Here is a 14,946-nt window from a genome sequence, read left to right as displayed (position 1 = left end):
AAATTTCGCCGATCGTTGACAGCGCATATAAAACCATAAATGCGGTGTTAGAACAAAGAAAGGATTTATTTGCAACCTCATAGTGAGGAGTTTCTTTGTTCCCTTTCACCTCCCGTCCATCAGCCATTGCTGGGCTGTGCAGACGCATTATTTATCTTTTTTCTTCTCACCTGAAGTGACTGAAGTAAGGTATTTGACTGTACAACGTCCGCGGTCACTGTAACGATCAATCGTCGCTCAAACTTTGTCGCCAAAGTGCGACGGCTAATCGACAGGCATTCAGTGCGTCTTTCTAGGGAAACAGAAGTGAGAGTAGCCGACCGTTTCTCGCTTGGACCGCAAGTCGTCTTTCCCGCATATCATACACGATGAAGACGAGATGGCACTCACTGAAATGTCGCCTTTGGTGGTCGCTAGAATGACGCTTAGGAGAAATTGAAGTTCTGTAACGATCAATCGTCGCTCAAGCTTTGTCGCCAAAGTGCGACGGCTAATCGACAGGCATTCAGTGCGTCTTTCTAGGGAAACAGAAGTGAGAGTAGCCGACCGTTTCTCGCTTGGACCGCAAGTCGTCTTTCCCGCATATCATACATGATGAAGACGAGATGGCACTCACTGAAATGTCGCCTTTGGTGGTCGCTAGAATGACGCTGAGGAGAAATTGCAGTTGGCGTGCGTCGGTAGACCGCGGCGTTGTAACGACAGAGACGACCTCAACCGAAAACGGACGTCTTGTGAGCTAGAAGAGGCAAAACAAAAACAAAACGAAATAAAGGCGTTGCCATTACATTCCCGTTTCGCAAGTGAACTGCGTGCGTCGATAACCGAATTTCTTTCTTCAGGGATCCCGGAGGCTATATTGCACCGGCATTGACTCCGAAGCTGCGGCAGCCGCAGTCGTTTTAGCTATTCACGTAACGAGTTTGGATCGAATGGCGAGAATATTTTAAGCGTGAGATGCTTTTCGCTTACGTCGTCGGCGCGCCGCGTGTGACCTTGGCTTCGTAACGGAGGGAGAACACGACGCCAAACCGGAGGCGAACCTTACCGACAGCCCCTCGGTGCCTACGTCGACTTCGTCAACAACAGCGTCCTTCGCTCTGTCCTGCAGCCCGCGGGCTCGGCACTGTTACTTTTAATTTTTTTTTATGGCCCATTCAACTATATGTCCTGCAGCCCAAGCGGCGCGTACAGGCAGTCTGTCTCCTATACCAAAGCTCTCGCGGCCGTTACCCACCCCCTTGTAAAGGCCTCTAGAAGGCGGAGGAGGTCTGGCTGGCTTCGCCTCTACAGCAACACGGTACTGTGCTCGGCAATGCTTAACCATTTCAATGCGACCTTTTCGGGCGAGTGTCCCCACTGTGGGGAAGCGTTTGCGGATACATACCACATGATGTGGGCGTGCCTTTCCAATCCTGCTTCACCTCCCCACCCGAGAGGACTGGGAGGCTGCCCTGCTCGGCTGCTCAACTCTCCAGGACCAACGCGCCTTGCTGACAAGAGCCCAGGAAGCCGCGGACGCCACAGGGGTCCCGGACTAGGGATCCCTACTAGTGATTGGGAAGGCCGGGCTCTTCAGGCAATACCTCTTTTGTAACTAGTGCAAATAAATGTTTTACACCACCACCACTTACGGGCAGTCCCCGAGACATGTGAGAGAACTGCGAGCGCCTCGCGCGTTGAGCAATCCGGACGTCAGCGGTCTTGTGCTAGGGGGCCTCAATGCGCGCGCTTATTCGAGGCATCCTGTCTCGTGCGGAACCATGGCGCCATCCTTCGGCGCGGCGCGAATCCGTTGTGAGTAGTGCAGTCTTCCTCCCGAGCGACGCTGTGGACGTATGGTTGCGTTTGACGGAAACGAGACTTTGCTTTGCAACGAGGTTAATTCAGTCTCTAGAATGTGATTCGCCGGTACTGAAAAGCATTTCAGGCCTGCGTCTACGCTCGACTGCGACAGAGTGTTTTTAATTCAGTTTTCCGATGCATAAGTTTTGTCTCGGGCTGACCCACAAACAGCCAGATAATCAATTTTCACTGATAACTAAAGAGTAATCCTCAGTGCCGCTTTAAAGATAAGAGGGAGTGGAAAGGATGATGTGAGCGCGTGAGAGAAGGAACAGTACACTTGCAGCAATTAATGCCAAAAGAAGCGTTTGTTTGAGGCCGTATTGAATCCGTGTAAATGTGAATATTGAATGGTACTGCGTTTCATAAAACTACTTGTTGAAGTCCTGTCTGTTCCTTTTCGATAGAACTTAATCGGATCATCCGTACTTCAGCAACAGGGGGAAGAGGTTACATTTATGCTCAGCCTTCGCAGCATTGCTTTAATTTACAGTTAAGTTTAGATATTTGCGACAAGTTGTATTTCCATTGCCGCATTTCTCTCGGGCAGATAAACCAATCGCGGCACTCGTGACTCGCCGAACAATTCTCCATCACCATCTTGGCGCTTCATGGAGTGAAGTGTTTCCCAGCGATCGGCATGTGCATCCTTTATTGAGCAGCACCCCGTTGACGTCTTTGCTCGTCGCGTGAAATGCGTCCGCTCAACCAAAACCAACGTACTCCACCTGACTGGTTTTGTAGTTCTTCGCGTTTGTCATTCCCCCCGCTACTAAGCACCTGAAGGAGGAAATTAACATCCTTTTCTTTTCTTCACTCGCAGCTTCTCCAGTGGTGCCAAGCTCAAGCCGTGCCTGGTGAGCAAGCTCGACGACGAGGAAGGCTCCGACAGACGGGACAGTGCGGCAGCCCGGATCAAGTGAGTGTCGTCCCCTCTCTCCGCGGGAATTTGCACTGCGAAGAAGGTGTTGGAGAAGGGAGGAATGCATCCACGACATGCGTGAAGAGGACGCGCTGTCCCCGCTGTGCACCTACGCTTCTCCAGGTCGACCAAATTCAGCAGCCCAGCCCACGCCTGAACGAATGACGCGTTCGCGTGCTGTTGTGTGTGCGCCATGTTGAGAAAGTGGAAGCGGCGCGAAATTAAGCGCGGGAAAAACAGGGAGCTGTCAGTATTGTCTGTTCGTGTCCTCGTTCTTATTCCGTTTCTGCCACACTTCAGATTTCCTTTGCCTGCAACTACGCTGTTTCATTCATTCATTCGGTTTTATGTAGTCTAGTTCCCCGAAAAAAAATTTTATGCTTGCTCTTGTATATATTAATCGATTCATGGCTGTCAACAGGCTTCCATGACCTTTTTGTCATGCGAGACGCGCCCGGGTTCCTGTGGAACTATTGTGACAATGCGCTTTGGTTTCTACCAGGTGTGAGATAGTTGTCGATGTTTTGTACGCCTTATCTCGAATGTTAGCCACCACATTTGAATAGAGGGCTGCCTTGCCTGATCACCAGACGTCTAGCGCGTTCAGTACTATCGCCGCACCTACGTTGTCATCGTGTAGCTTGCACACGTTCCCCCAATAAATTCCATCCAGCCTTTGTGTCGTATGTGGCCGCCCTTTTCCTCATATCCAGGCTGCAATATGCCTCCAGGGCCTAAACCTGCTCATAAAAAAATTTGATCTATGATTCATTGCTTCAGTAAACGCTAAGCTGCATTCGCTTCTCTTAAACATGACAAGTGCCAATCAGCGAGTGTTATCAGCCTGGCTTATTAAAGCGGTCATCATCAGTGAATACATGGTCTGCAATAAAATAGTTCCATGCCTTTTAAGTTGACGAGCTTAGAAATTATCGAAAGATTCTAATCGCATGGAAAGATTCTACTTCTGTTGCTTGACCAGACAAGTAGCTAGTAAGCCCCCACCCCCTCTCCCTTTGGAAGCGAGTACCGGAGTCCTCCCGCCCCCGGAAACAAAAAAAAAACCTGGCTAAGTGCCTATGCCGTGACAATATGCTGTGGTCTCTAATAGCGGTGAGTTCATTTCGATTTGTGCTGTCCGCCTGTCTAAAGACAGTTGAATCGATTATCTCGCCTCGGAAGTGTGACAGAGAAACGTTGCGTTCCTTGCGGGCGACACTCGCAGGTCGGGGCAGTGCTGACTGTGAAACAGGCGGAGTTACTCTGAGTACGGTTACTCGGGGACCGGCTCAGGCCAGAACTTCAAGCGCCAAGGAAATTTGGTGAGCGCGGTCTTGCCTGTTTTCAGTGCGTATATTTAGGGAACGAATTATTTTTGTAATCTGAAGGCGAGAATATGTAGCGTATTTACCTAGAATGTAACGCCACCACGACTATAACGTGGGTCGACTTTGTGGGCGCCTAAAGGAGAAAACGAAATAACAGAAATGTAACAGGGGGAACAATGCCCCGCGGAGCCTGGCGTCGGCTAGAAGCACTGGCCCCAATAAATCCCAGGTGGCGTCACCGTAGCATAAAAAACATTAAAATTTCTTCAAAGGTACGTGGTATTATAAAATCAAGCACCTCCAGGTCGCTTGGTGAGCACGCAACCCCTAGGCATGAAAAATCTCGTTGCTTCCTGGCGAATAGCGGTGAGCCTTGCCTGTGCTATGCCTCACGACTGTATGCTAATGTGTAGGGGTGTCATGAGAAATGAACAGAAAAAAAATAAAACGAAAGAAAAATTTATTGCGCATTCAAAGCACGTTAATAATCTAAAGTGCCCTCATTAATTTCCTGGATGGGCATTTTAGTTGAAAAAGCTATAGAAGGCCATATTTGGGTCGTGCAGTGCAAATGGAAGGAAACCAGTTGTTCTTTATACTAACGGCGTGCATTGCAAGCGAAGGCAAACAGTGCGGACGAGATTGGGAGGTTTGGGTGGGTAAGGTGGCCGTATAGCTGGCTTAGGATACGTTTAACTAGAGAAGTGTGAGCGGCCTTTGCCCTGTAGTGCGCGTAGCTAGGCTGATGATGACAGGTAGGCTAGAATAGTTACACCCGCGGACTATATGGAAGGCTAGTAGTTAACTAGCAAGAGAGATGACCAGCTGCATGCCGTTCAGGTTTCGTTGCGGCGCCATAGTACAAGCCGAAACAATGTTGCCAGCACTTTGTTCGCGTTCATTTTCGAAACCGCGTGCTCCATTTATCGCTGTCGTACATGCCCCGTTATATCGCCGTTGGTTCGGCACCCGGGACAACTTGTCGGTTGTCTGATGGCTAGAAGCGACGAACAGATCGGCTTCGCTGGCCACTGCACGAGGGAACTATGCTATCGCCGCAGCCGAGCACGCCTCGTGTTAAACTGAAGCACACTCTCGCGCTGTGTATTGCACATCGCGTTCTTCGTCAGCTTCCGTCTGCGGCGCGAGCAAATCAGATCAGCCTAACCTCGATCAGAGCTTAGCCTGAGTCTAATATCGTCGCCAGATGTGTCCGGCGACTCAGCAAAGCAAAACGCACGTGTACTAGGTTTAACTACTGTAAAACCCTTCCGCTTTTTTCATCGGCTGTGGATGTGGAGTACTTAGTCTTTTTTTTTTTTCGGTGCACTTTTCCCCGGGGTGCGTGCTTCCGTCAGTGCCTTCACAAGTTCTGCTGAGGAGTAAAGACCAATTAGGTTCCTGACTGGCGCCTGTCCGCTATAAGCACGACTTTTCACGCATTGGCAAATGACTCCCGTATAGCTTGAAGAGCACAGGACATTGATCAGCTGGTTAATTAAATTAAACCGGTTAAAATTAAATGAGCAGAGCAAGGTTGCGGTATGGACGCCTTCCCGTTTTTCATCGACGCAGCTGAGCGCACGCTTCGTAGAGTCATGTTTCGAAACGCAGCATTGCTGCTACCCTAGTTTGCACTGCTGAAAGGCGGAGGCTGACGCTTTGGCAAAAAAAAAAAAATGTTTGCGCGTGGCTAAAGGCGCGAAAATGGCAGGAGCACAGCATAACCACAGAGGGCAGAGTCTTAGATGGGTTTATTAGGGGGATAGACTTATTTTTCTTGTATACCCTTTTTCTTTACATTTTGAGCCGATCGCTTAAATCTACAGTGCTAATCGAGGCTGCGCTGTATATCACAGATGCCCTATAAAAGCGGGTGTTTTTTCATCTCGGCGCATCATAAAGGGCTGTTACGTCATGTCAGTCGGGTTAAGTTGAAACGCGGCGCAATGCACTCAGTGGTAAACGACCCCCGGACTGCTTGAAGAGGGTACGACACGCGTCGACGGGTTATTATGAAATGAGCAATACGAGGTTGCGGCAAGAACGCTTTCACGTGCTTCACGAGCTGCACGCTGCTGAGGGCACGTTTCGGCGAATCAAGTTTCGAAACTCAAGCTTGCTGCCCAAGCTTGCATCGCTGAAGATGGAGGTTGCCACTTGTAAAAAAAAAAGGGGGGGGGGGGGTTGAACGAAAACATTGCGCGTGTCTTTCAGCGCGAGGACCTGCAGGGGCCAACCACCTATTGCACAGTGCCGAGTGGATCTGGTAGGGTGATACGCTTCGTTTTCTTCCTTTTCTTTTAATACGAGCCGTGAGCTTTCATAAGAATCCCGTTACCAGGTTACGTGGGCGGGGCTAGCTTGAACAACCAACCACTGCTTCAGTGCGCTGCGTCGGCCTTACGTCATACGAAATGGAGATGTGGAATATAGCTGAGTGAGTTGCCCCCGCCGCGGTGGCTCAGTGGTTAGGGCGCTCGACTACTGATCCGGAGTTCCCGGGTTCGAACCCGACCGCGACGGCTGCGTTTTTATGGAGGAAAAACGCTAAGGCGCCCGTGTGCTGTGCGATGTCAGTGCACGTTAAAGATCCCCAGGTGGTCGAAATTATTCCGGAGCCCTCCACTACGGCACCTCTCTCTTCCTTTCTTCTTTCACTCCCTCCTTTACCCTTCCCTTACGGCGCGGTTCAGGTGTCCAACGATATATGAGACAGATACTGCGCCATTTCCTTTCCCCCAAAACCAATTATTATTATCAATATAGCTGAGAGCCACGCAATAGAGAGAGATCGGAGGTGAACGGCGGTGCATTTTCTGTTGCGAAGGCTGTTCTCATGAACAGCTGGTCTTATACTTTGCGCCCTTAAGTTATGCGAGTTACGCTTCTGTGCTAGTTCATTTGCGCGAACCAAGTCAGGTTTGAAGCGGGTGTGGAGGAGTTGGGAGATTGCGCTCCTTCTTGAGGCTTCGTCGCATATGGTTAATACCGTCTCAAAGCGGGCCTCTTTCGTCATAGCGGATCAAAGAACGTATAGGACGATCTGTTTCTCCCTATACCATTGGTTTCGAAACGCACAGGGCTGAGGTTGCACAACCCGAGCAGCAAATGTCCTATAGCTGACCGCCAGTCATGTTATGACCGTCGGGCTGGATTAGATTTCCTTTACATGATCCCATCCCTGCTTTCTTTAGCTGTTGCCGACTGCTGCCCCCGTTTAATATTGTTCAGCTAGCGAGACGCCAGTTTCACCACTCCTGCTCGATTTAACCACTAGGACACGTGTATGGACAGGCTGGCTCTATTTTCTGTTTTCTGAAATCAAGTCTTCGGGCTGTTGCGAAGCACACAGTGCGGGAACGCATTTCACGAACGCACCGTGTTCTTCAGCTCTCGTCAAACACTCACGACGGCGGAAGCAAACTCAGCAATAGAAAATTAAAGCGAACAGCTTCACTACGCTAATTAAAGAAGTCGTCGCGTAGGCCGGAGACCTTGAACGACCTCCAGCCCAACCACGTTAGCCGTGTATCACCACATGTGGTGCAATTTCTGGCGCCTAACCCTTGACCCCATGGCCTTGAGTGGACCTTTGACATTGGACGACCTTTGGGTTGACCTTTGACTCCAAGAACATCCGATGGCGTGATGTGAAGCCACGTGATGATATCCGATGGTGGTGTTGTAAGACCATGTGATACCACGTCATAAGCACGTGGTCGCGTGGGTATATATAGAACGGCTGTCGCGATAGTTCAGCGGAGCTGCCATGGACGTTCCTCAGATGCATAGGAAGCGTGCTTGCTTTTCTCTGAATTTCAGGGTTAGCAAAGTTAAGCCACTGTCAATTTTACAGTGAAAGTGGTACCATTGTCATCTAAAGTGCTAATCTTTCGATCAACTTCAATTTTTGACCATAGCGCTGCCTGCACGCCAGTCGCTATTGCACGCATCATATATGATGGCTAGAACGTGCGTAAATTGCAAGTGTTCGCCCTCACAATTAGCGTGTTTTGATCACTATTGCTTCGTCTGGTAATTGCCTGAGAAGTGTGGGAGTGTGTTGTTTTGATCGATGTCGATGTGTTGACGTCGATTTGTGATGCTGCTGCCTATATTCCATCCTATATTCTCAGTGCGAGGCTTTCATGTCGTGGCGGTCATCGCTTGAAAGTAGCTTCGCTGAAGGTAATTCTGCTCGACTCCAAAACGAAGTAAAAAAAAAAAACTTCTGTTTTGTGAGAGACCTGCATTTATTGGAGGTGCATCGCTGGTGTACTGAGGGGAAAAAAATAAACTGGTTCTTTGCTTCATGGGCCAAGTGCCTCGTTTGGCCCTGGCCTCGTGGACGAATGTCTCAGCTCAGGCATCGCGGAGAGAATTTTGAGCACAGGACGAGAGTGAGGCTGGATGGCAGCACTCCATTCTTGCTGGTAGCGGTGGGCGAACACTGAACAGAGACTGACAGTAAGGAAGTCGAACTGCCAGTCCTGGTTCATGTTCAGGCTCCGGGCGCTTTTTGGCGTTTTACAGCTAGAGGGATCCTCAGACAAGAAACTGCGGCGTGCATGCTATTCACGTTTTTCATGTAAGAGGCATCTCAAATATATATATATATATATATATATATATATATATATATATATATATATATATATATATATATATATATATATATATATATATATATATATAGTGCCCAAATGAATACAGCAACGGTGTGTTCAGAAAGTCACATCGTATAGGCATGCCTTTCCGCATCGGTCCTTTAGTGCTTGAAGATTCTGCGGGATGATAAGTCGCAATTCTGGCAAATAGTGAAATTTTCGAGTAAATTTGTCGCTCTCGTGCACGACACGAAGAGCCATCTCTAGGCCACCGTATACCCCGAGAAAGGGAAACCACAGGACAAGGGCATTGCCGGAGTTTTCCACGTTTAGCGATGAGTCTTCTTGATTGCAAATTTAGCATCTAGGATTGGCTTTAAGCTTCTCTCTTTGAATCGCAAATAAAGCTCGAAAGGAACACACCCCTCGTGGCTCCCGTCACAATACGCAGTCCTCCGACTTTACCTATCTTCCGTCGGCAAATTCCGGGTCTCTGTCGTGTCTGTTCAGCACGCGTGCGTTGGAGCGCAACTGGACTTTTTTTTGGAGCTGCTTTTGTGAAAACCTTCGAGCGTGTGCAAAGCTTGTCACGTTTTCCACTGCGGTAGTGGCTCTTCTCCTCCTGTTCTGCTCTTTCTTTTCAGTCTCGTTAAACGCGCCAGCTAGTTAGCCCGTGACTTAGAATAGCAACATGGGCTGCACGGTAACCATGCCAGAAACCAGCCTCGCCAAACAACAAGCACTCGCGAGACGCTGCTCTTCTATCGCGTGCTGCGCGTTTGCGTTTTCCGCGTGCTCTGTTTTTCTTGGATCTCGTGGGTACTTTTGCCAGTTCTATTTTTTGCCTTCGCACGCATGGCCCAAATACGCGCAAGACAGCGCCGTGTGGTCGTTTGTCTGTCACTGGTCGTCAGCGGGATTTGCGGGGGATCGACCGCACATCCCGCCGTACGTGCTTCTCATCTTTCTCGGAAGGAATGCCCCACGCTTGCCGCCTTGTGTCCGTTTTTTTGGCTTCCATTTCACCCGCGGCTCCCTCCTACTACTCCTGGGCTGTTTTCACTCGCCGCCGTCACGTCGTGCCAATCCTGCCCCCCCCCCCCCCCCCCCCCCCCCCAGAACGATGACGATGGTATGCGTCTATAGCCAAGCGAACACACCCGGGGAGCAAACGTAATTAATTATGCGCATAGTATCTTTGTTTTTTGTCAGTACCTTTCCTCGACGGCGTTGCTCCAATACACAAATGCGGTTCAGGCTTACGCGTGACACTTCGTTGCTGGCTCCGCGCAGTTTTTCTCGGGGTATGTGTCGTTAGTGTTCTTTTCGCTGTTGCACAATAAATGCGCACAAAAGAATTCAGGGGGGGGGGGGGGGGGGGGGGCAGCAGGCGTGCTTTATTAATCTAGCTTTCGGCGCCTGTAACTTTTTATCTGATTTTATCTTCGTCCGTTTAAGCTTGCGCAGAAGTGTCGCGTCGTTTCTAGCGTGCAGTTTCTCGTGCGGCTGTCCTCTCGACCGAATTCTCGGGACCGTTCGTTCTCTGGGCCGTTTGCTTTCTATTTCATTTTCATCGTTTCAGTGCCCGAACGCCCCTGGCGGCAGCCCTCGTAGCGTGGGCACTTATTCGCATCGCTATCTCGAATCTTTTTTGTTATTCCTTTTATTTCGCGTTTCAGTGCGTAATCTTCGCTAACATTCCTTGCTTCGTTCTGGGCTGCCGTGTTCTGCCTCTCTTGCGTTGTCATCGACTGCTGCTGCCGGCAGCCAGGTCGCGCCTGCTCTCTGGGAAAGCGGGCGTGTTTGGACAAGTGCGCGCTTTCCCTTAAGGTCTTCTTCCTTTTTTTTTTCTCGCGTGGAGGGCCTGTTTATGCACGCGAGCTCACTCAGAAACGCACGTGCTCTGGGGGCATCATCCCTGATATCTATTATTTTTTGCTTAGTCGTGACTGTACTTTCTTTCTCCGTCATTTTTTTGGCTCTGTATACCAATGCAGGTGCGAGTTCGAGCGCTCCCTTCTTCGCACGGTCAATGTGCATGTTTTTACCGCTGCCCTCTCCCCCACTTTTGCCGTTCCTCTTTCCCCCCATCAGAGACCCCACTTTCTGCCTTGTCGAAAAGTAATTGCCTCGTCGTCGTCGACATCGTCTTGGGCCGCTTTCAAGTGGCTGGAGCGTTCCATGGTCGCAGACCCTAGTAGCAAAGTGCACCAGACGGCGGATAGAACTTGGATTGCGCTAATGGCGAAGTTTATGGTGCACTTAATTATGCCTAAACAGACGCTCCTGCATTTCGAATCAGTTGGCGAAATGTGCCAGGGAGTCTTCTCGTACTTGGCAAGGCGTGTGAATTTTGAATTCCGGAACATTAGTCCTTTTCGGGGCCCTAGCCGCACTCCTCGGGTTTCAGCGGCCTGTGTGTGAAGCCTCTGAGCAGCAAGTGTAACTGGCTCACTGGGTCAATGGGCACCTCAATCGCGCATTAGGTGGCGCCTGAAAATTGAGGCAGTTATGCGCCTTTCTCTGTTCTTAAAACCAGCGAAAGGTTTAGACTGGGGTGATCTTGAGGATATGAAAACCACATAACGGGCTTCCTGGGTCAGTGGACAGCTCAGTCCCGCTATTGAGGTACGTGGCGGTGGTGTCCTTCTGCAGGGTTCGGTACTTTCCCCCTTCTCTTCAATGTGGTCATGATACGGCTACCAATGAGGCTGGGGGTATAGATGGCTTGAACTTCTGCTTGTATGCGGACATCACCATGCGGATGACCCGTAGAAGCGATGCGCACATCGAAAGTACGCTACAGAGGGCCATAAATGAGGTAGAAAATTACGTCAGCCACAGGGGCTTGCAATGCTCGCCGCAGAAGTCCGAATTTCTTTTTTATGGACCTGTGCGTCGGACACAGTAGAACCGTCCCTAATATCAAATGGTCGGAGATCCCTGAGGTTGAAAAAATCAGAATTCTAGGCATGATTATGCAAAGGAACGGTTACAACGGTGATAAAGTAACTAAGATGGAGAACTGCGCACAACAAACGATGCGCGTCATACAGCGGATTGCCAACAGGAGACACCGCATGAAAGAGAAGAATCTCCTGCGGCTGGTACAGGCCTTCGTAGTTAGCCGTATCTCGTATGCTGCCCTCTTCCTCGATCTTAAAGTGGCAGAAAAGGAAAAGATAGATGGAATTATCAGGTGGTGCACGAAGCAAGCTCTAGGGTTCCCACCCGTACATCCACTCGCCGCTTCCTAGTTAGGCATGCACAATAATAATAAATAATAATTGGTTTTTGAGGAAATGAAATGGCGCAGTACCTCTCTCATATATCGTTAGACACCTGAACCGCGCCGTAAGGGAAGGGATAAAGGAGCGAGTGAAAGAAGAAAGGAAGAAACAGGTGCCATAGTGGAGGGCGCATGCACAGTACCCTGAATAGAAATTACGGAAGCAGTAAGAACGTCCCAGAATGAACACTTAGCCTGGACCACAACCGGCAGAGCCATTTTAGACAAACTCCATCTGACTCGAGACAACAGAACAACCTCCGAAGTCGACATCTTCGGAATAAATTCAGGACTGTATAATGGTACCACCATTACCCAGGAATATGCATCCTATTGATCACTCAGTGAGCCGGGCCAGACGGGCAGAAGCGCTCGAGAAACGCTTCCGCTCCTACAAAGACGAGGACGTGGTCTACGTGGATGCCGCTGAGTATGGTAAGAATTCACGACGACCCTCGTGGTCGTTGGTAATAAACAACTCCTAAAAAAGTACCTCCGTACTCTCTGGTAACCCAGAGATTGTAGCGGAAGCTGCCATAGCACTGGCTTGCGTAGGCACAAAAGCGAGGTACATCAACAGTGACTCCAATCTTGCCATACTAAATTTCAGCATGGGCTGGGTCTCCCCTCTGACGAATACAATTGTAAGCCATAGTGTATATGGTCGAAAAATTACGCTATTCTGGACACGAGCTTATGCAATCCTGCCTGGTAATGAGACGGACCACGAGTTCGCCCGCGGCTTTGCCTTCCGGGCGGACCCGAGCCAGGTGGTCTTGATAGACAGGGATCGCCCGGTGGGATACAGAGAAATTACACAGCACTATCGTTTGCAAAAAGCTAGACTTCCTCCAGCGGCTAGATTCTTAACCAGATACCAAGCCATCAGTAGGCGCCGGTTACAAACTTGCACATTTCCAAACCCGGCCCTCTGGAGTCTTTATACCCATGCAGGCAATTTTCAGACAGATGCGCTAACTGCGAACTTAGGGCCACCTTGGAACACATACTTTCAAGTTATAGGATATCGTTACCGTGTTTACGTTAGCGTTAACCGGGCCCGGCTAGCGACATCTGCGCATGCGCCGGCACTTACCGGTCCGCTAGCCCTTTACGGAATCTCTGTTAGCGTTGCGGGGAGTTAGCGTTCGCTCATAAACGAACATGGCGGCGCACTGCACGGCCGCTTCGGACCAACGCCTAGTTAGAGGACGCGTTGTTCGGACCAAATACAGCACCGCCGCCGCGTTCTTCGGCGCCATTTCTCGCTATAAATGACGGCATTCACTTTTACTTTGCAGACTCACTCATGCGTCGAGGTCTGAGTAACAACTAGGCCATGTTTTTTAGATAATTGGCCGATTTTTGAGCAGTTATGCCTAGCTACATGTCGTGTACATAGCCAGATAGCAACGACTACACTGCAGCTCTTCAGTCTTGTGCCCGATTTTACATTTTTCTATATTTTCATGGTCTTTATTCCTCAAAAAAATTAAGACTGGTATTTCCCTTACTATATTCATCAGTAATTGCAGAAAATAAAAAGTTTCTCCAGCCCGGCGTTGGCGCGCTTTAACTTACTGTCACTAGATGGCGCCACTCTGTTTACATCCGAAGACATAAAGAAGCCACGATGCGGCACGGCAAAGAGGTGTTGTGGTTGCGCTTTTTTACAGCGTTCGCAACCCTTCGTGTGCTGTGTATGCAAGCTTACTGAGGACTACGTAGTGAAATTGTGTACTGGGCAGGGTAGGCAAAGGTGTCTAGCTTCACGGGCATATTTGAAAAGCCGCTGAGATGGCTGTTAGCTGAAGTGTAGTCGGCACGTCTTTTTATGCAGAGAAAAAGATTACTTCATAGAAATGATTGCAATGCATCCGTATTTTTGTTTGCAATAAAAGCTGGGGGCATCTGCCATCACCACCACTCGTTTTAGCCTTGCGGTATCTTGATACGGGAGAGACGGTACGCTAAAAGTCTTCTGGCGTGCGCCGCGCTAACCGTAAAGTCCGGCGTCCGCTCACACAGTAAACGGTAACGATATGCTAGAGCTTTCTACTAAGGCAATGTCCTCATGGCCCCCGGAAGGGACGACAGAAAGTCGGGAGACCAATGGGAGGCCTTGCTACTGAGCTCCCGCCCGGCGGCTCGGCTACAACTCGTCCGACTGGCTGAAGCCACCGCCGAGAGTCAAGACCGTCGTCTAGGCGGGTAGCCCTCTACCTACCCGCTTTCTGCTGGACATTAAATGTTTTCCTATCCTATCATACACTGCAAAAAATTAGCGGTGGTTCAACCTGGCTGAACCAAGTAACACGAGCGAAAGCTCTGTTAGGCATGGTTAGACATGATTTAGCCTTGTTAAACTTTATTTCATACCAGTGGTTTGGCTTGGACGGCGACGGTACATCGTCGAAGCACTAGTTCGGCACGTTGCTCATCCATGTCTTTGTGTGAAGGTGAGCACACGCTTTTATACACCGAAGGGTGCGTCACGCCATTTGCGGCAGTTGCGAGAGTGCCGTCGGCTACGCATACGCAGCTGTGGCGAGGCGCAGCGAGTCACGTGATTCGATAGCTGCGAGGCGTGCGAGCGCCGCAGAATAAACGCGCGCAGCTGGCAAGGACTATGTGAGTCACGTGGCATGCCTTCAGAGACAAGCCGCTGCTCCTTCTGGTATGAAGGGCGTTAACGACATTGTTTTTTTTTTTTAAGCGAAATTTATTGCCCCAGGGCATCAATGATGGGTGAAGGTGTGATGAGTGATGCAGTAGAGATTGAATGAATGGAAAAAGGTTAGCTGAGTTGATGAAGTCCAGTAGAGGGCGATGGTACGGTCCCTGCGTCCAGGCAATGTGTGAAGCAGGGTTGCTTGGTGAAAGCAGGCCTTTCACCAAGCAACCCTGCTTCATACATTGCCTGGACGCAGGGACCGTACCATCGCTCTTGCT

The 14,946-nt window shown here is 49.9% G+C and overlaps 1 protein-coding gene across 1 annotated transcript in view; it reads left to right on the top strand.

Annotated features, from left to right (window-relative positions):
• Nucleotides 1-14,946, top strand: part of mri (BTB/POZ domain-containing protein mrityu) — a gene marked incomplete at its 3' end in the record, with an annotated part of 152,245 nt that overhangs the window by 119,407 nt on the left and 17,892 nt on the right. Inside the window, 1 exon segment of the mRNA XM_077638520.1 lies at nt 2,669-2,764. Within this exon segment, the coding sequence (XP_077494646.1) occupies nt 2,669-2,764 (96 nt within the window).

This window comes from Amblyomma americanum, chromosome 9, assembly GCF_052857255.1.
Source record: "Amblyomma americanum isolate KBUSLIRL-KWMA chromosome 9, ASM5285725v1, whole genome shotgun sequence".
Taxonomy (NCBI): domain Eukaryota; kingdom Metazoa; phylum Arthropoda; class Arachnida; order Ixodida; family Ixodidae; genus Amblyomma; species Amblyomma americanum.
Note: the sequence above shows the minus strand (reverse complement) of the source record. Positions and strands in the feature narration are given on the sequence as shown.